This window comes from Limanda limanda, chromosome 12 (genome assembly GCF_963576545.1).
Source record: "Limanda limanda chromosome 12, fLimLim1.1, whole genome shotgun sequence".
Lineage (NCBI taxonomy): Eukaryota > Metazoa > Chordata > Actinopteri > Pleuronectiformes > Pleuronectidae > Limanda > Limanda limanda.
Genome location: NC_083647.1, coordinates 18,223,349 through 18,251,062, shown reverse-complemented (window position 1 = coordinate 18,251,062; position 27,714 = coordinate 18,223,349). Strand labels below are relative to the sequence as shown.

The following is a 27,714-nucleotide window of genomic DNA, read 5'->3' as shown; positions in this document are numbered from 1 at the left end:
GGACTGAGTGAACTGAGAAGAGGGAGAGGAGGAGGAGGTGGAGTGGAGGGGAAGTGAAAGAGGAATAGGGTTAGAAAGAGAGAGAGAGAGAGATGAAGGGGAGAAAAAGTGCAGGGTGGGAGAGCTAAGAGGGGGGGTAGAGGACACAGGAGAGGAAGCAGTGGAGATTTGAAGGTCTGCTGCACTAAAAGCATATAAGGAACCGGTGCCAGGCCCCGTGTCCCGACTCAGCTCGCCACCCACACTGCAGCACAAACCCACCTTGTCTAAGAGGATCCGTGACTTCAGTCCAACTTCCCACTTTGTGTGTGTGTGTGTCTGTCTGTGTGTGTGTGTGTGTGTGTGTAGAGGGGTGAGGCAGGCAGTGCTAAGGATGGGTGGTAATTGAATAATGACAGTAACGCCTCTGATGGATTACCTGTCACTCCTCCCTCTCCTCTTCCTCCATCACTGTCATCCCCTCACTTCTCCGTCGCTCTCGCCTCGCAACCCGCGGTCAGATTGTCTCCACTCCTCGCCACCACCCGTGCCAGTGGAGATAAAGATGAAAGAGAGGAAAAAAGAAAAACGTGTTAAATATGACGCGCCAGCACGGATTCACTCCACTAACCCGAGTCCTCGCACACTTTTAAAGGCATCCTGGCGCCCGGAAGAGGGGAGGAAGGAGTATTCACATCCTTTACTTCAGTTAAACGTGTAAACAGCACCGTGCACAGACGTGCTCTGTGTACAAACAGGTTTCATCTTGTTGGCTTTCAATAAACTGAATGATCTGGCTTTTACTGCATGTTATGTAGTCACAACACTTGAATAATCCATTACAAGTATTTTGTATAAATATCTACCTCATTCATTGAAAGTTTTAAAAGTATTTATTATGTATTAGCCTTTACGCTTTCATTTGATAGCATTTAAATTCATCATAAGATTTTCAAATTGTACATTGGTAAACCTCTTTTCTTACGAGTGTTGTGTATTTGTGTGTTTTGAATGTTGATGGAAGCCTAACCAGTCTGTAACATGCATCACACTTCGCTAGCTGATATGTGATGCTTGTGTGGCCTTATAAGGTTCGAGATAATAATAATGTCTCGTGTAGACGTGTAAAGTTGAAAAGAAACACTGAGAATAACAAAGTAAACCTGAGGTTTCATTTTATTCAACTTTACACCTCCACTGCTCTATATTTCAGAGGAAAATCCAGCAAAACACCCTTTACTCCTGTATATCAAAGTTATGGTTGCAAGTTATTTTGCAATAAAGATTTTACCCAAAAACAGCATCATAAAACTGATGCTTTAGTATAAATATAACTACCTAAGTATATGAAGCAGGTAGATGAGCCCCACCTCAGCCTGTTGCAACAATAAAGACCTGTTAACACATTGATGCATTAGCTGCATTGATACTTTGGAACCATTTTTTTACAACTTTTTTTACAAATGTATACTTTAAAACCCTAATTCTTCCGTATTGTATTCGTTTTGGGCTCATATTTTGAATGTATGTCCTAACTTGTAAGTTGTTGTTTTAATTTAAGAGTTTTATGTATTTTCTGGGGGTTTTTTTAATCGTCATTTTGGGGGAAAGTATGGTTTCTCCATCTGTCCTCGCTCGCATGTTGTGTTTATGCTGCTTGTATTAAGAGCACAGAAGAAATGACTTTCCTCTGCCGGTATTGACACACTCTTCCTCTGTATCACACCCACACCTCGGGGTCGAGAGGATTGTGCTGGAACCAAATTAATTGTTTTTATTTGTGCAGTGCAGCAGAAATGGGCAGCGAGCGAGCTGAGGATGGAGAGCGATTGCCGCGCTCTGCTGCAATGCAGTTCAATCCACGGTATCTGCTCCCTGCTAAATGGAGCCTCTCCATCACCAGCGCAGCCTCTCGGTGAAGGATTGATGTTGTGAATCAGGTGAAGCGTTGCCAGCAGGAGCGTTTGGTCCATGCTGAGGAGAGGTCCGTCTTCACCTGATGACCCCCGATGATAACAGTGTGACCCTGATTCACCACCGGGGAGGGGGCTTCCCTCCACCTTTGTAAGCTCCTGAGTCTCTGAATGTGGGTTTTTGTGTTTGGGAAACCTCCTTTCTCCTCTTCTCCTCTTCCTAATTCCCTCTCTTGTTCCTTCCTTCCGCTTGTGAGCCACAGAAAGAGACTTAACAGCCTCTATCTTACTGTGAGAGTGAGGGACGCGAGTGTGGAGAGGTGATATCAAGCTCAATTCATTTCCACACAGATATCACATAGCTGTTCCAGGATAACTAGAAGTCAACTAAAGGAAGAGAGGATTCTTTTTCTTCATCATTCGTTTAATTGGTTGCAAAGAAGAGGGATTAAGAGCTCTACACGTTTCAGGCAGCGAGGAGTATTTACATCAAGACAGTAAACAAACAGCACCAATGGTTGAAACCAGAGGGCAAGTAGAACATTACCCTTCACTGATATAGCTTCTGTCATGAAGAGGGACTGAGAGGTAACAGGTGTGGTCGGGAGATTAAATGTGACAACATTTTAATAAAAGAAAAAAGCAGATTTAGTTTAAAAGAATACTGTTTTTGAAATGAATTCTGTTGTCTAACTGGTTTGATGTTTTCCAGTGGGATTAAGCCAAAGCCACAGTTTAACACTTAAAAACCGACCAACCGGTTTATTTTCTTCGCGGTACAGAATATGAAGTATAGTTATCCAGTTTTACAGTACAGGATTCTTCAAGTACAACTTTTTAAACAGGTTGGTGATGCTTTATTGATGATAGCAACCGGAAGATGCCCGAAAAATACATTATTTTGTACATTTTCTTCACAATCAGCATTCCTCCATCACACATGATCTCAGTGACACTCTTTTTTGTGACAACTAATTGATAAGACGCACAGCTCAGACCGCAAACTTCCTCCTGTTAGTAACTATCACCACCTATCATATCAGCATCTCGCTATTCAGAGTATAAACCACATAGGGTATATGACGTATATTCCTGTATGTGTTGCTATGTAGATAAGAAACAGAAGCAGGAGAGTCAGAGGGTTTGGGGGAGAAAATGATTAAGGCTTCTTTTTTTTAAAGATCACTCCGGGGTCACTGGGGGCAACTAGAGCTCTAATCCCCCTCTCTCCTCTATAGTGTAACAGTACACTGTGAGCTGGCACGGCATGGCACGGCCCGGCCCGGTCCACTCTACCAGACCGGTGAGAAAGCAGTGATCCAAAGTCGAAAGCTATACAAGCCCATGAGAGAGCAGCCATCGTATCAACACACACACACACACACACACACTGACATAAAAACACACGTACACACACTTTCTCTCACACACAAACAGTATAATATGCGAGTGGTTGTGGGACAGCGAATATTCTCTCTCTCTCTCTCTCTCTCTCTCTCTCTCTCTCTCTCTCTCTCTCTCTCTCCCTTCCTCTCTCTCTCTCTCTCTCACACATACAAACACACACACACACACACACACACACACACACAGTTACTGAGTCTTCTAAGCTCGTAGTTAATAGCACCCTGTTGTTCAGTGTCAGAGATGGACCCTGTGGGAGGAGGGTGGGGGGTGGGGGGGCTGCAACCAATGCATCAAGCTGAGAAGAACACAATCTCCCAACAAATGTTTGGGGTAGGAACCATTAACTTGATGTCTGTGTGTGTTTGCGGGTGTGTGTGTGTGATTGTGTGATTGTGTGATTGTGTGTGTGTGTGATTGTGTAAATACAAGACACTTTTTGGAGGGGCATTCTTCTTCCTCTTAGTGTAATCCCACTAGAAACATTATCAAAATCCTCGTGTTCAAAACGTCCTACACAGAGAAACAGCCTATTACAACTACAACAACTCATTAACCTGTTCTTTTCTTTTCTATTGTTTTCTAACTTTATCCTATTCTTTTCTTTCTCCTTCCCTTTCTTCCTAGTGTCCTTTTAATCATGCTCACTGGACGTTTGTTTCTTAGCCGATTAGCCCCTCTAAGCGATGTCCTATCCCGGCCTGCATGTAAGAAGACGCTGCAGGTCAGAGGAGAATGAGGATGTAGAAGTAGAGAACGGGTGGTGGAATGCAGGGAGAAAACAAAACAGGATAAAGCCGAGCAAAGAGGAGGAGAGACGCAGATGGCAGGGAGGGAAGGCAGAACGGGAGGATGGAGACGGAGGGATGAGGCACTGGATGTCTTCCTCCTGTTCCATCAGCAGAAGCCTGTTGGAGGGAAGGTACAATAATGAGAACAGCTGCAGTGGACACACACACATGCACACACACTCACACACACACACACACACACACACACACACACACACACACACACACACACACACACACACACACACACACACACACACACACACTCACACAAGGAGAAATCCTCCAGCCACTTAGCTACCTTCTGTCTGCCACCAGATCCACATAAAAACACACAACCACACGTATACACCACACAGGCAAACAGCTCTTACCCTCACACTCGAAGGCCTGCAGCATGGTGGTGTAAGTGGGGCCCAGCCAGGAGGAGTAGCTACCCAGAACCCTCTGCAGGTGGTGGGTGGCATCACTGAAGAGCAGATCAGATTCGCCATAGCCCGCTGAGCTGAACAGGCGGAAGCCCTCCTTGGCGTTGCCAAACGCGTTCTGCAGGCGAGAGAAAGTGTGTGACAGCACTTAATGCAGGAGGGCACGCAGTGATGTGCGTTGGCGTGCAGTGTGTACACGTGTGTGGGTTTCCTTGGAAATGTGAGGATGTCTGTGTGCGTAGCCAGGGGATCAGCTCAGGAAGTATCAGTCATCCTGGCGTCTCCCACACACTCGGTAAGAAAGAGGGATGATAGTTTAGCAGATACCTGCGTTCTGAGACGTGCGGATCAATACCACAGACTCCACAGAGATACAGTCAAAGATAGACATGAACACACATAACTGGGGATGATATCCCACGCACAGTCACACACACACACACAGAAACACCCACCTGTAAGCGTTCTAGGAACTTCCAGACGCGGCACTTGTCCTCCACACGCACCACCACAGCGTTAGTGGGGACGGCGGCCAGGTGGCAGTGTTCATGCTCATCCAGGCCGGCCTCAGTCCCATCTGGGCACAGCAGCTTCAGGTCCTCCAGCTCCAGGTCCAGAGCCCAGGACTCCTGGTTCTTACCTGGGCAGCAGAGGATGGAGGCTGTCAGATTTTAATTTAATTAAAGGAGTCGAACATTATGGGAAATAACTGCCAAGTGTAAACAGCTAGTCTGGCTCCATCCAAAGGTAACAAAATCCATCCAGCAGCAGCTTTAAAGCACTACATCTTGTTTAATTTTAACTGCACAAGAAATGAAGTGTGAAAATGACAACTTGTGCTTTTTATGGGGATTTATCAGCAGCACCAGCCGCAGAGAAATCCGGGAATATTTGCTCCAGGCTCCAGAAAGTCACTGCACCAAATCAGAAACTGGTTATTGTCACTAGAGTGGTATCAGTTTTCATGTGTCGTCATTTGAGCCAAACCTCAGAGTCAAGGACGTTTCTCAAAGTCTTTGAATTTGAATCCAACTAAATACATGGACCTTTATTCCCTGTATTCTTTCTCTATATGTTAATTATATTCTGTGGTTTTCATTTTTATACAGAAGTGAAGCATATTATAAGAACTGCTGTAGTTTTCTTCTTTGCTTTTGATGACAAATTAATCAATGTGTTTGGTTTATATAACACATTTCACATTTTGAATTATGGAGATTTTGTTTACCACCTACAAATTAAAGGTGGATTCTGGTATTTTTCAACCTGAAGACTTCTCATTGAGCAAGACATGTGTTGACAAACTCTTATCAAAGATCCAGAATAATTTTGTGGACATTCACAGTTGCCCGATACGATTACATTACTTTTACGATACGATTACTGCATGGATTCCAAAGAGTTCTGTAAGTACCATTCATCTACGCACACACATTTATAAACATAGGCCCCAGGTTGAAAAATACCAGAATCCCCCTTGAAAGTAGCAAACAAACCCCTAAATATAAACCACCTCGAGGCTACTTCCTCCCCCTCAGACACCAGCACAGACCGTCTGTGTTTTCTTGACCTCCGTTAATTGGTCTGACTCCAGACATTTCTGAACCATATGAGAAAGCGTGCTTCGTTAAACAGCGGCGGTGTTTGCTGAGCTGGCGTCAAACTGTTCCTTCTCGGCTGCACCAGCGGAGTCTGTGCAGCGTGACCGTGATAATGATCACCATTCATTTTGGATATTGCCCAAAGCGAAGGAGCAGATGCAGCCAAACAAGGAATTAGGGCTTTTCATTTCTGGACAAAAATGTCAGTCGGTCTGTCCCTTCTTGTCCCTGCCTGCCTTTCTTTCCTTATTGGCTGCTGTGAGACTCTTATGAGAAATATTGTGGAACACTGACATCCTGTGTCTTGTCAGGGACTAGCACTCTGCTGGCGTTAAGTAACCCTCATCGTTAATAATTAAATTCTAAAATGATATCCTTGTACTGTGTAATTACTGGTGTAGTCTCTGTAATGCATCATAATTCAAACACCGACCGTCCAAATTGTCATAGACTGTTGTGTGCTTGACAAAGGCCACATCCCCCAGATTTTCAGCGACGCATCTGAAATAAAAACACACAAATCATCAGACACTGTTAATCTTTAAATGGATCAGAACATGACTTAAAGGGGGAACTGCGCTCGGGAATGACTTATTTAAACAGCACGACTCTGTTTACATAAATCAATTCTCTGCTGACTATTCAGGCACTTTAGGAAATTGTTAAATCGGTTCCTGTGGCCATTTTATTCCCATCGCAGACACATTCACTGATTTGCTAAAGGCCATTTTACTGAGAACTACTGCACAGTTATATATAAGTGAACCAATTCATACCATTGTCTTTAATTATAGCAATAAGGCAATGATTGAAATGGACATTAATGTAGATACAGCACATAGGGTGACCATTCCAGTTGTTTATGTCTTCTTATGATGATCGTCTTTAATGAATGAAGTCTTTTTCCACCTTGTAATGTTATATACCTTCTACAGACGCCGTGGGGCACGCCAGACTTATTGATCACCATCATCAATTAGTTTATTTCAGAAAGCTCTAATTACTCATTATGTTTCCTTCATGGAGACAGAACAGGCTGAAGAGGATAAAGTGAAGCAGACACTCAGGCAGAGGTCGTAGCAGCTACACCTCCTCTGGGTGCCATTAGTGTATCATTTCCAGGTTATTAGTGTCACTGATGTACCTCAATGCCCCGGACTCTCCGTAGTGTCTCTCTCTGTTGCTGCTGGCACAGATGTGTCTGTCGTACTCGTCTCCTATGCAGGCCTCACACAGGTTCCTCGGGTTGTTGCCTCTGGGGTCATGATGGGGGTCTTTGGCACCCGGCACGCAGCTGTAACCAAAGAAGTTTCCGACCGCTGGTGAAAAACAAGGAGATTGAGTGAGAGGACAAGTGGAGGGAAGTTAAAGGACTTAAGGAGAGAATGTCATCGAGTGGGTCAGACGACCAACTTCTCTTGCACTTCCTTAAATTACTCAAACCCATTAAACAGACACCAACATTTTGTGCATAAGCTAGAAAATAATGTACCATAATACTGTGAATCAGATGCAGTGTTATGCCGATTCAAAAATGTGTTGGAAGAACAATTACAACTTAGGAGAACTTGAGCTTTCAACTCAAGCAATGTATAATTAATCAAAGTTGTGATAAGACTGAGGCAGATGCAAACAGACCTAAAGTTGACTGAGGCCAGAGCGTCTCATAGGAGACGGTAGCGTCAATAGGAAGATTCTTTTAGCAAATCATAATGGACTTTTTAAACCTTTTTTCTAAAGGTTATCCAAACAAATGATCAATATTGAATAAAAAGGAAGCTAATCGTCTGTTGCAGCCATAATAATATTTATAATAATCTAATCACCCAAGGAAACCTTACAATGCATCATATGTACACACAATCATAATCATAGATAAAACCAAAGGTTAACGTCAAAATCTAAATCGATCAATTTCTTAAAGTAATCATTGTTCAAATGTTTTTCTCAGTTATTTTGTTATGTTCCATTTGTACTGTTGTAGTATTTTTTTTATTTTTTTTTTGATTGATTGAATATTTATTTAAGCCTCGGAAGACACATTGAGGGATAAGACCCTCATTTACAATGGTGCCGAGGGATATTTACATGGATACAAAGGCAATACTTGTCCATTTTAATTATTACACACAAACACACACACACACACACACACACACACACACACACAAAGAGGAGACGGATGCTCTGTACTGAAACTGACTCTTCTCCTCTTACCTTTACTCTCCTCTATCCCTTCACCTCTTTATTCCACATCACTGCTTCTACCCCTCCTCCATTTGAACCTCTCATATACCACCCAAAGGCTTACACACACACACAGACACACACACACACACACACACACACACACACACACACACACACACACACACACACACACACACACTCATACACTCACGCAACATTTTCTCTGAATCTCTCTTCCCCTGTATCCAGCTCTGTCTCACCTCTGGGGAAGTTGCACTGCTCCCCTACGCTGATCTGGGAGGTGTTGACCAGGTAGCCAATAGGGACGGTCCATCCCACTGTGGTTCTCATGCCGGGGTGACAGGAGCTGCGTTCGTGCATCTCCAGCAGGGACAGGTCTGATGAGGAGCGACGAGCCATCGCCACCACATAGTAATTAATACCGTCTGGACGCAAAAAAAAACAGATGAGAAGAAAACCAGTGGGAATCATTTCTCATATCAGGAGTAAGACTTAACATAACATACAATGCACACAGTAGATGTACACATGGGATCTGCGTGTTCATTTTGACATGTTTGGGCACCACCTAAGTTAAGTCCTTATTTGGACTGATTCCCTGTTTACTTACTAACTCCGTTGTGGGACTCTCCAGCAGCCAGATCCAGTCCTTGACAGAGGCCAGCAGCATAAATGTCATCTGCAAACATGGAGGCTGCGTCCGCTGTCCCATTCTGAGGAAAACACATTCATCATGTCGGTGTCAAATGGAATAACGGATGCTTGGTTGTTCCAATCGGTGACGTGAAATATAAAACTCATGGTTCTTTGGGACCTCTTCCAAAGAGCTGAAACCATTTCAAATGACATTCATCTAACAGGATCTGCTATAACAATAAACCAGGGCAAGGGGTTCTGGGGTTTGAACAAAATGCCACCAGCTAATGAAGATGTGGCCACAAGGAAAGGGTCAAAAGCAAAATAATCTGTAAGATGTGTGAATGATGACCTTCTACCCTGCAATAAAATGTCATATTCTTTGGAAATGATAAGTACGATGATCACATTTTGAAAAGCAGACTCGACAATCCCCTTTCCCATCACTGGTTCTTTAGGTACCTTGATTCTGTTGATACAATCTCTGGTGTTCAGGCCACGGACGCATTGCAATGTTCCTCTAATATTCCGAGCTGTGGCGTTCCCGGCCAGATCCAGACACTTCCGCTCCTCAGCATTAGACAGTACACACCAGGAAACTGGAGAAAACAATAGAAAAGAGTTGCAAATGAGGTGAAAAAGTAAAAGCAAGAGCACATACCTGCAAACTTTGATTAGCTGCACCTAGTTGCTGTTTGAAACATTTAAAACATTTCTTTTGAACAAGCATAGATCATCACAGACATAATCTACCTGTAGTTTTGGGATTGGAGACAGCGCTGACACACAGTAGAGGCAGAATAAGGAGGAAAGCTACAGGCAGACGTCTCTGTAGACCCTCCATATTGGCTCTGGTAGGAAATCTGCTTCGGACGATGTCTCTAACACAACACAGATGAAGAGCCGGAGAATTTCATTGAAAAAGGTCCCACACCTGCCCACTTCCTGTCTTATAACCTGGTCCTGAGACAGAGAGGGACAGGAAGAGGGCGTGATGGAGGGAATGGGGGGATGGAGAAAGAAGAAAACATCACATTATTCCTCCTTCTCCACCTCTCAAGTCAAAGCCCCTGTTGGATAATCCTTCTTCCATCTCATGATAGCAGTATAGTGTTTCTCCCCTTCAATTATCGGTGAGACTTATCCCCAGTGGAGACGACGGCGGTGGGCACATGTAGGCTCGGGGCAGTTCAGGTCACCTGGCACCGAGTGTCAACCGGGGCTCTTTAATTAAAAAGGCTCTGGACAATGTGTCTCTGTGCTGGAGCTGTGTTGGTGCAGAACAGATCCTGGCGGGGGCTCGCTCCGACCCACTGGAGACCGAGGCCCCAGGTGAGCAAGAACAAACAGCGCCGGTTATTGTTCCCGGCCACAGGACCTAGTGGAGGGAAAACATTTCGGCTACTTGATACAATTCTCCATTTTCTCTCTCAAAGGCTCACACACACTCACTCACACACTCACTCACACACTCACACACACACACACACACACTTAGTGGCATTACTCTGAACCAAGGAGGAAATAAATCTCAACAGGTGAGAAGTGAAATGGATTAATCTTCTTATCCATCTTTTAGTTGCAGTGTTATATGCAATTTCAGATCAGCATGGTTGATCCGGGTCATTGCTGAAGGGTTGTATTGGTTTGCAGAGTGGCAGAGGGGGGGGGGGGATGGAAGCACTGAGGGACTTTTTAAATAAAGCCCTCAAAACACATACTCTCCCAAGAGTAATGGTGAGTGCATATAGGGTTTTCTCCTGGGAAACTGCAGGCAGGGAGCCTCCCAGAGCTCGATGCAGCTTGTGTTGCACTCTGTCGAATAGATGAAGCTTTAACCAACATTAGCACTTGGTCAGGGGGCGACAACTGATCCGATAATCAATAATAGAGCTACAGAAAATGAGTTTTGATAGTCATATAATTGTTTAAGACATCCTCTAAGCAAAAATATCAAGCACCCGCTGTGAAAATTAACATTTGGGGCATATGATATTTCTCACTATTTTCTAAGATTTTAGAGACACAATGAATTATCAGTTAACCAAGAAAAATCTGAGCATTAAGCAAAATGGTCAGCCATAATAAATGCACTGAATAAATATGTATTTTGCTGTGTGAAAAGAACTCCTGCTATTTTCCTACTATTTGAATTTTCCAATGTCATTAGAAATGTGCCATGTGGTGTCAGCCAAGAAGCTGCTTTTCATCTGTTGTCCCTTGGCTAGATTTTAAATTAGCAATTAAAACAGCATTACAACAATTAACATGAGAAATCACAACAGGAGAAAGTGGGTAAAAACATGATCGGAGCTCAAAGAGTGAGTGCAGCAAACAATCTGCTCGTTAGAAAATATACAAAACAAGCAATTAATACAAAACATGTAAACAGGAAATGGTAAATGGGCTGCACTTGTTTTCTGAACAAAACAGATTGAAATTCACTTCTCATTCATCCGCAGCTGCTCTGTCTATGCAAACATCACAAATCTGACAACATATAATCACATTAAACCAGAAGGGACATGATCTGTCAAACGTTAACAATGTGTTGATTCACTATTGTTGAAGATGTTAGTGGAGGCTACATTTACTTTCACTCATTCACTTCTACACAAAGTGTCACAGCATCACATGTCGACTGTTTCTCAGAACAAATAAACAGTGGATCATGAGACAAACACTGATTCACAGAGAATCAAACATTCATCTAAATTCATTAAAACCGTAACAAGTCGAGTCACATCGCAGATTTTGCTTTATTTGATAAAGTACATAACTTGAAATTTAAGCCATGTTTTATAACATTATAATAGCAAAAGAAAGTCCCACATTAAGTGCAATTGGGCTGCATTAAATGACTGAAAGCAAGAATACTGACAAACACTGACCAATGTTATAAGTTTTATCACACGATCAATCATTACTGGATGTTTGTGGACTATTGACTAAGCTCAAAAGACAATTGATTGTTATGTTTCACCTGAGGTTGACAATGAATGCTGTAATAATTACTGTCTGTCGGGCTGTAAACGTGAAATTTGATTACATAGTGAATGCTCACATACGCACAGAGAACAGTATAATTGTCAAAGTCAAAATTAAAAGACACTCCATGATCCTGAGTCTGCGTATATGATTTACTAAAAGATTAAGCTGCTGTACAGTTTATAAAGAAGGTGCAATTTAAAATTGAAATTGATTAATGCATCATAATGATACAAATTTTCATGAGCACTTTTTTACTTTCACTGGCACCTTATTGCAGTTATTTTTCTTAAATATGTTTTACTCTTATCTACTATAAAAGAAGTACTTTACGAAACACCAAATAAAAGGCAGAACAGTTCAAACTTTTTCGTTATTCATGTTAAGGTATTGAATAATTTACAGCCATGTTTGCATATGTTTTAAAAAATAAAAGGATGGAGAATTTTTTCTTTCAAAGTGTTGAAATATAATTGTATATAGGCTGTTATCATTTTTGATGCAATAACATTTATTTTAAACAGCATTTTAATGTTGTATCCGTCAACATGTAGACAATTTCACCTTATACACCCTAATCTACAAAACTGCATTGTATTTCATAAACTGAACATATGTTTTCAATGTAAAAGTTTGACTTGAAAAGCAACAAACTAAGTGGAGTGAAAAGCACAATATTTCCCAATGAAATGTAGTGAATAGATTAATGAGTAGAAGTAGGTGTATACATTAAATAAATTAACTGTTTGTGAGCAGCAGTGTAAATAAATAACAGTTATTCAAATAAAGTAGAAATGGAAATATACTCAGGCAAGGTATTTACTTTTATTTGATCTTTATTTAATCAGGCAGTCACATTAAGAACAAGACACATTCACAATCAGCCACAAACAATTAAAGGTCCAGTGTGTAGGTGAGGGGTGTTCAGCTGCAACACACACTTTCACCACTAGATGTCCCTGGATTCTACACACAAGCAACAACAAAACAACACAGTAAAAATCAATGAATAAAAACAGTTACAAGTTTTACACACACACTAAAAAAAAAAAACACCACAAAGTAAAGATTGTGTGTAGCAATTGAGTTCAAATCCAGATCATGAGCATTCCTACACCGGTGTTGTGGTGATTGTTGTGACAGCCCGCTTGGATGGCTGCCCCGCCCCACAATGCAGCTCGGCGGTGGTGTTGTGGTGACGTCGCTGGTGGCTGTGGGTGGGCGGGGCACTGGTCCCACTGTCGGCTGCTTTGACGCCGCTAATCAAGCTAACACCTCCGGTCACACGCTGCCCACGGACACACACACTCCCTGCGGGATGAGTTAGAAGCGGGTCCCGGGTGCGACAGGTACGTGGCTCTCGGTTCTATCGCTGACTTCTGTGCCCGGAAGTCACAAAGACTGCCGGGCTGCGCTTTGTGGCTGCACAGCTAGCTTAGCTTAGCTTAGCTTGCAGGTCTAACGGGCGGCGGTCTGTCTGCCTGGCGCCGCCACCGAGGCGCCGGTGGCCGGGTTATAAAAGCGCCTGCTGGCGGCCTGTTAGCAGCCGACACACCGACCCCCGGGGAGGCAGGTTCCCCGAGGAGGAGCCGGGGATTCAGGTGTGTTTTAGTAGAGTTTAGGTCGAAAACCAGAGGCTCACACACTGTGGTTTAATGTGTAATGTTGCTAACGGATTTTGTGTTGTTGTTTACCAGTGCTACACTCACTGTTAGCCTCGCCGAAGCAAAACAAATGATACTTCTATTACTAGTGATTAGTTTGTTTTTATGAAACGAGCAGTTCAAATATGTTATTTGATTTCATATTTTTCTATATCTCTAGTCTTTTTAAGTTTTACTCTTGCACATTTTTTTACTTTGTTTTTAATAAAGTGACATCTGGTGCACCATCATTTTACAGGCTATGTTAGTTTAATGCACATCTTTGTATCACTTCACCTATTTATCTTTAAATCAGTATTTATATTTTGCTTCAATACTCTCCCTCTATTACTTGTGTCTCTCAACCACCTTATACTTCAAATATTCTATTGTCAATATCTCCATTAGCAGCACAGACTTCCTGTACAGTGACAGCTGTGTAGTAGTTCTCTTTTTATTATTCTTATTCTTATACTCTTGTGTTTGACCGTCTTGTGAGCTCCTGGATGCCTACATTTGCCTCGGGGTCAATTAAGCATCCATCTCATCTCTCCATCTATCTATTTATATTATGTCAAAGTGAGGAACCAACTTTTTTAACCGGCACTGTATCTTTCCTAATTGTCTTTTGCAAATATCTTCTATACTAAACCTTTGACACAGTCAATCAAAGCACCATTTGCCTTCATTGGACTCAACCATTTTTGAAGCTTCCTTCTTGTCTTTAGTCTTGTCAGATAAACCCGAAAACATTAGAGGAGTTAAATGTAATTATCCTCTTTACAAGAGTGAACTCATTTGAACTCTCACTGTCTCCTCTTCTTCTTCTTCGTCTTCCTTCCTTCTTTCCCTCCGTCAGTGCACTGAAACATGGGTCCTTGCAGTGTCCATGTCCTGCTGCTGCTGTTGCTGAAGGCCCTGCAATCATCAGCTGAGGGCTCAGGTAATGTGTTCAAATATCCTCTTGATTTCTGTTTGCAGATTATGAGGCCTTTTTTTAGCTGTCTGTTGTTTTTGTGTACTCACACCAACTATGAGCAATTGTTTGTGAGACTTGACATAAAAGATATTGGCATTGATTTTCTCAGTGGCAGCAGGGACTAATTCAATGTCAGCATTTTGAAGTTGATATAAGGTTTGTGATGTCAGTGTAGGTCACTGAGCAGTGAGTAGTGAGTCCCTCTCAGATTGATTCATTTTAAAAGTGTTAAATCCCAATATATACACATGATGAAGCGTCATTTACAGTAACAGTGTGTCATTATTATTTGAAAATACTACATGGGCAATAAAAATTAAGTAGACAGCCTAGATCAAGTACAACTTACAGACAGCACTCCATTTCCTTTTTAAATTGAATTTACATTTTATAGTGTTCTATTTTATGACCACTACAGACTTCATTTATTGGTATAATAATTGCCAATCAAGTGTCTTTTAGTGGAAGTGCAGTTGCATTTGCCAGATGGCAAGCTTGATGTGAGTGAGAAAGTTTGTGAGACAGAAATCTCTCCATTGGCTTACTGCCTTAAATATATTCAGTGTCTTCTATGTGCTGTGAATGTATGATGAACTTGTATCGTCTTCTCCTCCACAGATGGACAGTTGGTATGTTTGTGTGATAGCCCAACATGCCCTCAGGTCACCCGCTGCCAGGGAACCCGGTGCTTCTCCTCTGTCACACTGGGCGGCAGCAGGGTGGAGTTTGAGCACGGCTGCCTGAATGGACCGGAAAAAATCCTGTTGCATTGCTTCACAGCGCCGTCCTTCCACCAGGCCATTACCTGCTGCTCTGAGACCATGTGCAACGGCAACAACAACAGGAGCACTCTCATGGCTCTGCTTCCATCATGTACGTGAATAGCAGCTTAATTCATGTTTAACTAGAATCAGTAGAGCTCACACCTCCACCCAGGCCAAACAGCGACCTAAATTCATTCAAGCTGCACCAAATTGCAGATCTCTAAATATGCTTTTTTCACCCATCAAGATCCATGAACTATTCCAATAGAAAATACAAAAAGCATCTCCCAACTTTAATGAATTTGATAAAAATGTGTGAATCCCCCTGACAATGTTATCGGTTCTTTCTTGGCCTGTGTCCCATCCTTCCAAGTTTTATTGAAATCTGTGCAGCAGTTTACGAATCATCCTGCTGACAAACAAATAAACCAACAATCAAACAAATGAACAGAGGTGAAAGCATATGAAGCGAAATTATTGTTTTTTGTGTACATAAGATTTTCTGAAAAAAAGACAAGTCATGTAACTATATTTCTTTCTTTTTTTCCCCTCTCTGCCTAATTTATCTCTACCCTTGAGAAGATGAGCCAGAGGGTGAGCCAGTTCGATATCGTGTTGAGACCTTGGCTCTGTTTGTACTCGGCCCAGTGGTGGTTCTGGCTCTGCTCTCTGTGGTATCGGTACTGGCCTGCAGGAGGCTCCACCACGGCCGTCTGCACAGGCTGCAGGAATTTGACACCGAGCAGGGAGCCATCGACGGCCTCATCTCCTCCAATGTGGGAGACAGCACTTTAGCGGTAAGAAAGACGACAGCATGTAGATAGATTCACAACAAAGCAGAGAGGGATTCCATTTTACATGCAAATGTTCCTGTTGTGTTCATTCCTTACTATAAAATGTGTACATTTGTATTTAATGGGTATTCTTTGCTCTGAGAAATTAGTTTGTAATTTTTTAAATCCTCTGCTTTCAATTAAGGTGTGTTAGGGTGTCTACAAATAGTTGATTGAGAAACTACATGATTTGAATTATTTGAAATAATAACACTGAGAAGGTATTTATAGCTTTATGTTTAAAATAATTATTAAATAAGTCTTACTGTACAACATTTGCAGGTTTTTTCAAATCATTGTAGAATTTCTAGTTTATTCCAATAATTTTTATATCTGGACTTTTACATTTTCCCATTCTGATATTTCCAAGATAAAATGGGGAAACTTCCACGAACGGGATTTGGTTTATCATTTCTTTATTATTACAGTTGCACCCTTTTTCATGACAGTTGATGCAGAATATGCAGAATGGCTTTGCACTTACATGTGATGTGATTAATACTCTGCTACTTCAGAAGATTATGACATATAAAACTAAACTGATGTCTGTCTGTCTGCAGGACCTGTTGGATCACTCGTGCACGTCAGGTTCGGGTTCGGGTCTTCCCTTCCTTGTCCAGAGAACTGTGGCCAGGCAGATCAGTCTGATGGAGTGTGTAGGTAAGTGAAGCAGGACTGGATTCAAGTCTTTTTGATTGGTTTATTCATCGCCGGATTTAGTCAGAGGAATATTGACAACTAATCAGAAATCATAAAAAACCTAAATCAAAAAGGAGACAATAGCCCAGAAATGGAACTGTCTAGTTTCCGAATAACCAGGAAACAGAAAACCTCATCTGAACATTGGCTTCACAGCAGTGAGCACAGTGTCGTCCTTCACGCAGTTTGGTTTTGCTGCTCATCAGTTTTGTCCAAGGACTGAAGACACTGATGTCCGTGAAGATAATCAATCATTCAGATCCTTTCATCTTCGCCTCAATTCAACTCTTCCTGGATGATTATCAAACACATGTTTTTTTAGATTGTAAATTGTGTTAAGATACAAATGTGATAAACATTTCAAACAGATGAAAACAGTGTGAAAGAAAGTCCCATCATTTTTCTCTGAATTAAATCAACACAAGTCGCTTTTTACTTACAACCCTTGTCTTACAGTGGTGATGTAAGTTTTGAGATATTCAATAAAAGTATGTGGGTCAGATGCCACAGGATCCTGTCTTGTGCTTTAGTGCGATACGCTACAGTGTGTGCCAGTTTGGAATTGGAAAAATGTGGTTTTGTGCTGTGATGGGTCGTTGAAACTGTGTTGGAGAAATCAGACAACAGAAAGAGCTGGAACAACCACAACATGAATGTAGCCTTAAAATAACGTGAAAAACCAAAACATTGAAATAACATCAAATGGAGAATGTAGAGAATGCACATAATGTTAAATATAAAAAGGACAGACACCTGTAAATCTCTGCCTTGACTTCCTGTGCTTCCCATCTTTCATTTGTCTTCCCTCTTTTCTTCCAGGTAAGGGCAGATATGGAGAAGTGTGGCGAGGTCAGTGGCAGGGCGAGAATGTGGCTGTGAAAATCTTCTCCTCAAGAGATGAGAAGTCCTGGTTCAGAGAGACTGAGATCTACAACACAGTGCTGCTACGACATGATAACATACTGGGTGAGGCTGCTGCACACATGTGATGGGAGTTCTTGCTGAATGGAAGGTTGAGTTTATTTCTCTGCTGGATTAATGTCTTTTTTCATCATTACCATGGATATACAGTAGTCAAGCTTCAGAGGAAAACAGCTTCAGTGATTTGATTATCTCTGCTTCATTAGACAAATGTTCTGCTTGAATTACTTTTCTTCAGAAGCTAAATGTTCCTGTGATCCATGTTTAATTGAATGTTCTTGTGTTCTTGCCACCTTCCCATGTTTGAAAGCACTGATACATACAGAGAGAATGCAATTAGTAACATGTGCAACATTGTGTCATACAATGTAATGATAATTATATACAGTTTGTGATTCAGTTATATTTCATTCCTATCTTCTCTCTCTCCTCCATCTTTCCTTTCAGGCTTCATGGCGTCTGACATGACTTCTCGAAACTCCAGCACACAGCTGTGGCTCATCACCCATTACCATGAGAACGGCTCGCTTTATGACTACTTGCAGCGGGTTGCCGTGGAAACCACAGAGGGCCTGGCGATGGCGGCGTCGATAGCGTGCGGACTCGTGCACCTGCACACCGAGATCTTCGGCACAGAGGGGAAACCGGCCATCGCCCACCGGGACCTGAAGAGCAAAAACATCCTGGTCACAAAGGAGCTGCGCTGCTGCATCGCAGACCTGGGTCAGTTCTATTTCTACTCCTTATCTTCTGTAACCTTTTCTCAGAGATTTAGATTGTTAGTCTAATATTTTATCTTTTAGCCATTTATGGGACATGAGCTACCTGCTCATGTGTGATAAGAGCTACATAAATTAACGAAAACATCTTTTGTATTTTGACACTTTGATCTATATGTCTTGTTCATGATAATTTTTTCGGGCAGGACCGGTCATGTCGTCTATCTTTGGAAACAGTCTATGATATCGATGTAATACAAAGTATAGCAGAGCCGGCCAAACCTCTTTTACCAGGGGGGTATTTGTGTGGGTATGTGCCACACGACAGATCTGTTGAAAGTCCTGTTACAATATCAAGTTGATGCACGTTCCAGGACTGGCTGTGACCCACTTCCAGGCAGACAACGTGCTGGATGTGGGCAACAATCCAAAGGTTGGCACCAAGCGCTACATGGCACCTGAAGTGCTGGACGAGAGCATTCAGACCGACTGCTTTGATGCTTACAAGAGAGTGGACATCTGGGCCTTTGGACTGGTGCTATGGGAAATAGCACGACGCACATACAGCAACGGTGAGTCCATCTCATACGCTGGTGATTTGGAATCAACTTCAAGCCTCTAGGGTTAGATTGTGTTTGCTTTAATACCAATGTTCTATTTCCAGGTATCGTTGAGGAGTACAAGCCTCCGTTTTATGATCAGGTGCCAAACGATCCCAGCTTTGAGGACATGAGGAAGGTGGTGTGTGTGGAGCAGCAGAGGCCTTTCATTCCCAATCGCTGGTTCTCTGATCCTGTGAGTGTTTAATCTTCCCTTTTATTTACCCACGTTGAAGAAATGATCTTTTTTTTTCCTCTGATGTCAAAATGGAAAGACACAACTTGTGGTTCAAAAATATCCTTAGAGATCAGCGATCACTTGAATTTGAGTTCCTGTTGCTTGGCTCATAGACGTATTCATCCTGTTAGTCGTTACTCATAAAACAGAATTTCCCTTTAGGAGGGCACAGGCAAAAATAGTTTGTGTTTTTCAAGATATCAGTGATGACCAGGCTGATATCTTGATAATAATCGATTTTTAGAACAAAGATATCAAGCATTAGTTTCCATTCAGATTCTCAAGTGTGAGAATTTACTGCTTCTCCTGGTCTCACAGTTAAGTAAATGTTTTGTAATTTGACATTAGATTTGATCACCTTCGGCTCCAGGACATTATACTTTGAGAGGCTTAATAATATGCAGATTAATTCATTAATTCCTTCTCATGCTCTTATGATGCTCTGGAGACCAGTTAAAAGTTCACAGTACAGTCTTTTTCATTCAAGTACATGGATGTTGTGGATGAACGTCTAGGATCAAGGATGTGTTAATCATTAACATGGTGTAATTTCCAGTACAGACTTCAGTTTTCACCCAAACCTCAGCTAAACGTAAAAGATGCACAATAATTACAATATAAAAGACATTAAATCACATAATCTGCTGGGTCTCAATGAATTAAAGTTTCAATAGAACAAGTCAGGACAAGTTAGTCACAACACTTCTTCTCTTCCACACCACACACAAGCTGCTGCTGAGTCACCATTACCCGTTAGTCATGTGGAGATTTACAGCTGTAACTGCTTAATGATAAATAGATAAGTGATTGTTACCAATGCTAGTGATATAGTTGTTGCTAATACCCACATTATCCCACGAATCCCTTCTTCTTCTTCACTGTCTGTTTCTCTGTGTCTTCTTCCGTCAGACTCTCTCTGCCCTGGTCAAACTCATGAAGGAGTGTTGGTACCAGAACCCCTCGGCCAGGCTCACGGCGCTGCGCATCAAGAAGACCCTGGACAAGATCCACAGCTCTCTGGAGAAGGGGAAGGAGTCGTGAGAGGGAGGAGCTTCAGAGGCAGCTGCCTGGTGTCAGAGGGGGGCAGCTAAGAGACGAGCCACGCTTTTGTTCAACGAGATAAGGTGGAAGAACAGATGAGTTCAAGTGTCCTCTAGCTTCATCCCTCTCTCTTCTCACATTCTCTTCCTTTCCCTGCGGTTGCTTTCCCCCCCCTCGACATCCCTCTCTCTGACTCGAAGCCAATACAGATGTTGGGACTTGCCTTCGCCACAGGAAACAAACCTGTTGCCAACGTGTTCGCACTGACTTGAACCGAGGACTGTTACTGAGTGTGAATAACACAGATGGCACATTGTAGTGAAGCTTTAACGCCCATTTAGGACTGCCCCGGGTTTGGCCTTCTCTCTCTCTCTCTCTCCCACACACACACAAAACACAACATGATGAGTCAGTTTCTAACCCCCAGCCACTGGTTCTGGCGTGTGGTCGCGGCATTTTGCTCTGAGACAATCGGAAATGTTTTCACTCATTTAGCTTTATCACAACATGCCAACAAACGCCACAAACACACTACAAGTACACACTCCAAAAACACACTAACTAAAGGAAAAGAGTCAATAGAAGCAATTGTTTTGAAACTTTCTAAACGTAGTTTAATATTTATATACTGGAGCTCCACTGCTACCACACTACTGAGGATATGTAAGACTGATGGTGCGTGAAATGGACTGAATTTATATATAGGCATCGACACTAATGAACGTTCTGTACCGATGTTGTCATTAATGAAGCTAGTAGGAAACAGTTTGGTGAGAAATGGAGGAAAAGGAATCGGGCTGAGGGGAAGAAACACCACAAATGTTACATGTTTATTCTGTTGCTTCCTGGAACGAACAGTAAGCACCTGCCAATAGGAATTATTCTGTATCTTATAGTAAGAAGGTGTTCCCCTCTGCCTGACTGTTCATAAAATCACTGTGTAATTACAACTAAAAGTCTTCTGTGTCAGCAGAGAGGAATCAAGGAAGACTGGTTTAATGCTGAGTTGGTGTTTTTTTTATTTTTATAAGCCAATGGGAGTGAAGACTTTCTGTAGCGAGCTGGGCCTCAATTCACTCCTCGTCTCCCATCAAGCAACACTTTACAAGTTACCTGAATAATGGGAAAGAAACACTCCATTTTCATTTGGAAATCGCTTTATTTAAAAAAGACAGTTACTGAGTTGTGCGGTTACAAACAAACTTGTTCAAAAAATTCTGGGTTTGTTTTGAAAAAACAAATGTTGCTTTGTCTTTTTTATATGTAATAAAACATTTACTGCATTCTTGTTCAACTGTTTGCTGTTATATGATTTTTTTTAAATGTATTTATACAGGTTATTTTCAAGAACAGGTTCTTAGAACAGTGGCAGGGGACAGATTGGACAGACACAAGATTTTCTTCATCTTACTTTCTTCTAATCTGTGGCTGCAGGCTACGTTTTCCCACAGGTGTCACAGGTAATGGACAGGAACATAACTATCAGGTTGTTGATAATGTTTAGAGGTAACTTAATTTGGAGTATTTGGAGTCCAGGGACTAAGTAAGCACCTTGTTGACGTTCTCAAAGTTATGATTTGTGCAAATAAAAATAAAAGTACAGATCAGTGAGAGTTTGCGTTTTACCTGGTGAACGCTGTCTCGTGCAAAACCTGCAGTTCAGGTAGATGACGGCATGAGCTGCCTTAAAACCACGTGGAGATCAGTCCTGCGTGAGATTTATATACATGACTATTTACTCCACAGCAGCCGGAGGGTTATGAGGTGGTATGAGGTCGTCTGGTAAAGTCTTGTACGGGTTGAGGATGCCTTTGGGGTCCAGCAGGGTTTTGATGTCGCCCATGAGAGCCACTGCCTGGCTGGGTTTACTGTAGTAGATGTAGTTCCTCTTCTTCAGGCCCAGTCCGTGCTCAGCGCTGATGCTGCCCTGGTATCTGGCCGTCCACTCGTAGACAAACGGTTCGATGGTGGCGAGGAGAGACGGGTCTTTGGCAGGAGATGTGACGTTTAGGTGGAGGTTACCATCACCTGCAGGGGGAGATTGTAAGAGATTGAAGTAAACATAATATCAAAATGCCGATATGTTGTAGGTATTGTCACCAAAGAGATGCCAAGAAATCATCTCTTTCAGACCAGTATTTCAAATAAAAAAAATCTTGTGCTCTTACCCACGTGTCCGTATCCCACCACACTCTTAGCTCGGCTGCCCACGTGCTTCCTCATGTCCTCCACCAGCATGTAGATCTGCTCCACCGGAAGAGAGATGTCATACTTGTACGTGTAGCCCTCGTGAGTCAGAGCCTCAGTGACGCGTTCCCGCATCGACCACAGAGCCTGAAAAGTTACAAGTGGGAAAAAGAGTCATATTTTTTATCTTGGCCCTTCCCGAAAACTATATGGTGAAAGAAAATCCACAAGACTTGCTGGAAGTTTGAGACATGGACATTACAAGATAGGATATTTAGGCGACTGATCTATGAGTGAGTGCAATTTGATTGAATTTAAAAGGGACTGTTGGCCTTGGGTGAGTTGTGCATTCTACTCGGTGCCTCTTCTATTTTTTTATTATCAATAAAATCAAGTACAGAGACTAGAAAACCAACAATGTGTTCACCAGTTACCTTTATTTTGGAATCCTCAGTTGCCACGGTTCCATCAGCGATAATTGAAGAGCTCATCGCCTCTTCCAGAAAGTTGTGGAGTTTCTCTCCATCGTGTGTCGCGTCAGATCCAGATGTTTCTATAACGATGTAGAATGGGCAGGCTGCCGGGGGGGGGGGGGGGGGGTTGACGTGTGTGTCAGTATTTATAAGTGACACATACAAACACAAAATGTTTTGTAACACACTCCAATGAGGTTGTAAGTAAACTTTAAGTCACATCTTCCCATATCCATAACTGATGGGTTATAATGGGTAATACATATAGTTTAACATACATGAAAATGCCACATGAAGCTTGTAAGTATGCATAACTTATCACTTATAAACATTTGCTGATAAAGGCAAAGAGGTCTCGTAAAAATCTAGTACGCCGACTTCTTGAAAACATTTAGTTGTGCGTGCCTACCTGAAATGGGATTAGGTATTTTGAGGTGCGTGTTCAGCAGCCTCATACATTCACTGTCCAGGAACTCAAAAGCAGACAGGATTTCTCCCAGCATGCCTCTGCAGAGCTGAAACGTCTGCAGTAGCTTCTCAAAGGTCTCACATCCTACACACACACACACACGCACACACAGGGGACTGGATTTAGCTGTTTGACGTACACGAAAAAATGCATCACATTGTTAAATTCACAGTTTTTGTCTCCAGATCTGAGTGACAGAGAAAAGGGAACCTACCCAGGAAAACCACGTTGACAGATTTGGGTTTCCGAGGACAAAGAATGGACACGGCTGTAATGACCCCCAGTGTCCCCTCTGACCCTATGAAGAGCTGTTTGAGGTCATATCCGGTGTTATCCTTCCGCAGTGTGGTCAGACAGTCCAGCACCCGCCCGTCTGCCAACACCTGTACATGTTACACACATCCACACACATTCAATCAATTCTTTTTATTCTTTACTATCAGATTCATGTGAGCTCACACTTCTCCTCACAAGGTGCTGAAGGTGTTGAAGGTTTTGAAGTGGTTCTCTCCACTCACCACTTCCACACCCAGCACAGTCCCGTGTAAGGAGCCGTATCGCAGCAGCCGCAGTCCGCCTGCGTTTGTTGCCACGTTGCCTCCAATCTGGCAGCTGCCTTTTGAGCCCAGATCCAGTGGCATGATGTAGTCTCTTTCCTCCAGGTAGAGAGACAAGTTCTCCAGGACACAACCTGCCTGGCAGGTTAGAATACCTGAAACACAGTGGATGAGAAATCTTACTGTCACTATGTGTATGTGTACTGATGCATGTAATACGCCTTGATAACCGCTGATCTACTTCAAACTCTGGGGGGTCCTGGGAAGTGCACTGGTGGACTTGGTGCAAATTGGAAACATGAAATGTTAGAAATGAAAAGAAACTTTAATAAAACAAGCTGCAGCAGTGGGGGGGGGGGGGGGGGGACTCACTCACAATCTCAGCTAATCTGCAGTGGGGGAGTAATTTAGACAGAGTTCTCTGTAAAATTAGTTTATATGTTTGAAATGTCTTGTAAGTTGTATAAATTGTTTTCTTCACCCTAGAATGAGTCATTTATAGTGAAATACTTTATATTTACATACGACTTCTCCGCCACCATGTATTTTTTACAGTAGCCCAGACTGGACAGACTTAACACCTTTTGAGTTTTTAATACAACTCAAGGCTACCACAGGTTCTCTTTAATCTTTGGAAGGGGGGTGTAAGGTGAGGGGTGCTCAGCTGCAACATGCAACCACTAGATGTCACTAAATTCTACACACTGAACCTCTAAGTTGTGCTTGAATTTGTTTGTTCTGATAATGATTTTGATCAGTTTTTCAAAGATACATAAAATTATTCAGAATTTGTGAACTTACCAGAGATGCTATCAAATTTGAGGATGTTTTTCATAAGCGAGGTAGAGAGGATGATCTCATCGTAGACTGGCACGCTGCCTGCAACCAGCCCAGTGTTGCCTCCCTGAGTGTTGACTGCCAGGTTACGACTGTTACAATAACTGCAGGGGGGGAAATAAGACTCTTTAAAAGACATGCCTTGCTTTTGTACCAAGCCTTTTTCTCATTGTTTGTTATTTACCTGAGAATTTGAGAAACTTCTTCCGTTGTCTGCGGTCTCAACAACACTTCACTGGAACCTGCATGAGAAATACGTTCTATGTAACTTAATTTGTGTAATAAAATTAATCCTGATGCTGATTTCAACTCTTCGTCATCATCACCTTTCACTGTTTTGAGCCAGTCTTCATTACTTGACTCCAGCAGGTCAGGGTCAGTGATGGTCCCGCCTGGCAGGACCTTTCTGAAGAAGGACAAATCTTCCGGAGTCACTCTGGAGAAAGGCCGTCTCTCTGGGGCTGCGGCAGGAGACGGCTTTTGTCCCTCTGCCTCGGCGTGTAGCTTTCGAGCGGAGGCTACAAACTGCCCAGAGCCGCAGAGGAGAGACGGCCTGCAGGGGTCGGCAGGCGAGACCCTGGTTATGGCTGCAGATGAGAGGGAGCTGCGGGAGCTCAAGTGTCTCAGAGCTGTCCTCAGCTTTGATGCTCTCATGAAAATTCCTGCCATAACTGAAGAGTCTGTGTGACGGGCGGAGAAACCGGCTGCAGAGAAGGAGTGGGATGAAACACAAATCTGCCCAGAACCCCAGATCTCCTGGTTTCTTCCTGTTAACACGAAGTTACTTTCTGTCCACAGTTGCTAAGTATTGGCTCATTGTGGGAACTGCTTGGGTTTCTCTAAAATATTGCTAGACCTTGACCCATACTATGTAAAGCACCTTGAGATAACGTATGTAGTTATAATGAGGTTGTCACACATTCCTACAGAAAATTTACTTGAACAAATAATCTTTTTCGTTATCAGTGTCTGAATTTCCTCCTATTCAGCATATTTGATTTATAAAGATTTATTCAAATATCTGAAACTAACAACTTATTTCTTTGTCCCTTTAGTCTCTTGCATTTTAAGTTTTACTAGTGCACTGTTTTCACTTCTTTTTTTACAAACACACTTACCTCTGCTGTACCATAATTTCACAGGCTTTGTTAGACTAATGCAGAACTTCAGTTAATTATTTGCCTTAAAAACTCTACTGCGGTCAAGCCAGCCGACCCTCGCGTCTCTCTGTGGTCAAATCAGCCGGCACAGAAATTCTACTGCGCGCATATTATGACATTTATGGTAAACGCATCCAAAGCACTTTTTCAGACTAAACTGTTGACATGGAGCATATACAAAATGTATAATTGGAAAGGAAACAGATTGGATTATATTCACAAGAAGTATATATCGTCTCATGTGTCATTTTTATGAATAGCATTTTGATTGTATTAATTTAGAGATTTTACAAATTAAAAGTCACAAATTTTAAGCTTCAAGTAGCTAATTTCTGGATATTTCAAAGTACTGTAAAAACACTTCGATCATTAATTCCAGAGAGAGAGACTCATATGCCTGTGTTCAGGACCTCTCAAATTATCAATGTACGAATATCAAACATATTTACGGTATAGAGATTTTTCAAAGTAAAGTCCAACATGTGTACAATCAAATCAGTTCATTTCTGGATATTTCAAAGTTCTATAAAAACACTTTGCTCAATAAGTTCAGAGTGAGACTGATATACCTGTTTTCAGGACTTCTCTGACTACCTACATACTGAATATCAACATTTTTACTGTATAGACGTGGAGATTTTTCAGTGTAAAGTCCAACATTTTCACTATGGAAAAGACCGTAATTGAGCAAAGTGTTTTTACAATACTTTGAAGTATCTTGAAATTATCTATTTTCTACAGTGAAAATCCTGAAATGATCTATTCCACAGTGAAAATGTTGGACTGTACTTGGTAAAAATCTCCATATCTATACCGTAATTGAGCAAAGTGTTTTTACAGTTCCTTGAAGTAATTAGAAAGAAATTACCTACTTCAAGCTAAAAATGTGTGATTTTTATTTTGTAAAATCTCATAATTGGTATTGTCAAAATGCTATTCATAAAAATGACACAGGTAAGACAATATATACTTCTTGTGTTAATCCAAGATATTATTTTTCAATTATGCATTTTGTATATGCTCCATGTCAACAGCTTATTTTGAAAAACGCTTTGGATGCGTTTACCATAAGTGTCAGTATATGCGCGCAGTAGAATTTCTGTGTCGGCTGATTTGACCACAGTAAAACTCTGCCTCAGTCACTTGTGTCTTTAAATCACCTTATACTTCAAATACTGTTTTGTCAATATCTCCATTAGCACAGACTTCTGTACAGAATCCTGAAACACACACTCTTGTATTTACAGATGTGTGTAGTTTGAAACAGTTTCCTGATGAACACTCTCTGTATCTGTGTCTAACACGAGTGAGAGAACAACGTGTTGACTGCTCGCGTCACTGATCATCTGCAAACTCCTGTTAAACCCTGCAGCTCCAGTTAGCTTAGCTGCATTAGCTCAGCTAGCGACAGAGATCCTCGGTCACTCACCGTGAAGCTTCAGCTGAGAGTCCGCATCCTGCTGCGTGTCCTCTACTGTCCTCTCCGGTGAAATGTGTCACAAAGTTCAAGACGCTTTCTTCACTTTAGCTGAACTGGAGTCAGTGTTTACAACCTGCAAGACAGGAAGTGGCCACCCGAGGGTGAAGGGTCGAGGAGGAGAGAGCGGACCAATCAGAGGACGCGTCTCCTTCAGCTGAACCAAT

The 27,714-nt window shown here is 42.2% G+C and overlaps 3 protein-coding genes across 3 annotated transcripts in view; 1 reads left to right on the top strand and 2 right to left on the bottom strand.

Annotated features, from left to right (window-relative positions):
* otomp (otolith matrix protein) overlaps nt 1-9,807 on the bottom strand; it is a 25,113-nt gene extending 15,306 nt beyond the window's left edge. The window contains exons 1-8 of the mRNA XM_061082163.1: nt 9,717-9,807; nt 9,426-9,562; nt 8,938-9,040; nt 8,567-8,752; nt 7,261-7,435; nt 6,550-6,617; nt 4,971-5,155; nt 4,462-4,633 (exon numbers count right to left, since the gene is read on the bottom strand). Of these exons, the coding sequence (XP_060938146.1) occupies nt 4,462-4,633; nt 4,971-5,155; nt 6,550-6,617; nt 7,261-7,435; nt 8,567-8,752; nt 8,938-9,040; nt 9,426-9,562; nt 9,717-9,807 (1,117 nt within the window). The remainder of the gene's footprint in view (nt 1-4,461; nt 4,634-4,970; nt 5,156-6,549; nt 6,618-7,260; nt 7,436-8,566; nt 8,753-8,937; nt 9,041-9,425; nt 9,563-9,716) is intronic.
* Nucleotides 9,808-13,193: 3,386 nt separating this feature from the next.
* acvr1l (activin A receptor, type 1 like) lies at nt 13,194-21,672 on the top strand. Its single transcript, XM_061082954.1, has 10 exons — nt 13,194-13,300; nt 14,454-14,537; nt 15,192-15,446; nt 15,920-16,134; nt 16,731-16,830; nt 17,689-17,835; nt 18,238-18,513; nt 18,884-19,081; nt 19,174-19,304; nt 20,256-21,672. The coding sequence occupies exons 2-10, from the start codon at nt 14,465-14,467 to the stop codon at nt 20,385-20,387; spliced, it is 1,527 nt and encodes a 508-aa protein (XP_060938937.1). The 5' UTR covers nt 13,194-13,300; nt 14,454-14,464; the 3' UTR covers nt 20,388-21,672.
* d2hgdh (D-2-hydroxyglutarate dehydrogenase) lies at nt 21,527-27,635 on the bottom strand. Its single transcript, XM_061082953.1, has 10 exons — nt 27,500-27,635; nt 25,237-25,614; nt 25,095-25,152; nt 24,875-25,014; nt 24,035-24,228; nt 23,731-23,899; nt 23,457-23,600; nt 23,009-23,151; nt 22,556-22,721; nt 21,527-22,415 (listed from the first exon to the last, which is right to left on the bottom strand). The coding sequence occupies exons 2-10, from the start codon at nt 25,577-25,579 to the stop codon at nt 22,123-22,125; spliced, it is 1,650 nt and encodes a 549-aa protein (XP_060938936.1). The 5' UTR covers nt 25,580-25,614; nt 27,500-27,635; the 3' UTR covers nt 21,527-22,122.
* Between the last annotated feature and the right edge of the window lie 79 nt (nt 27,636-27,714).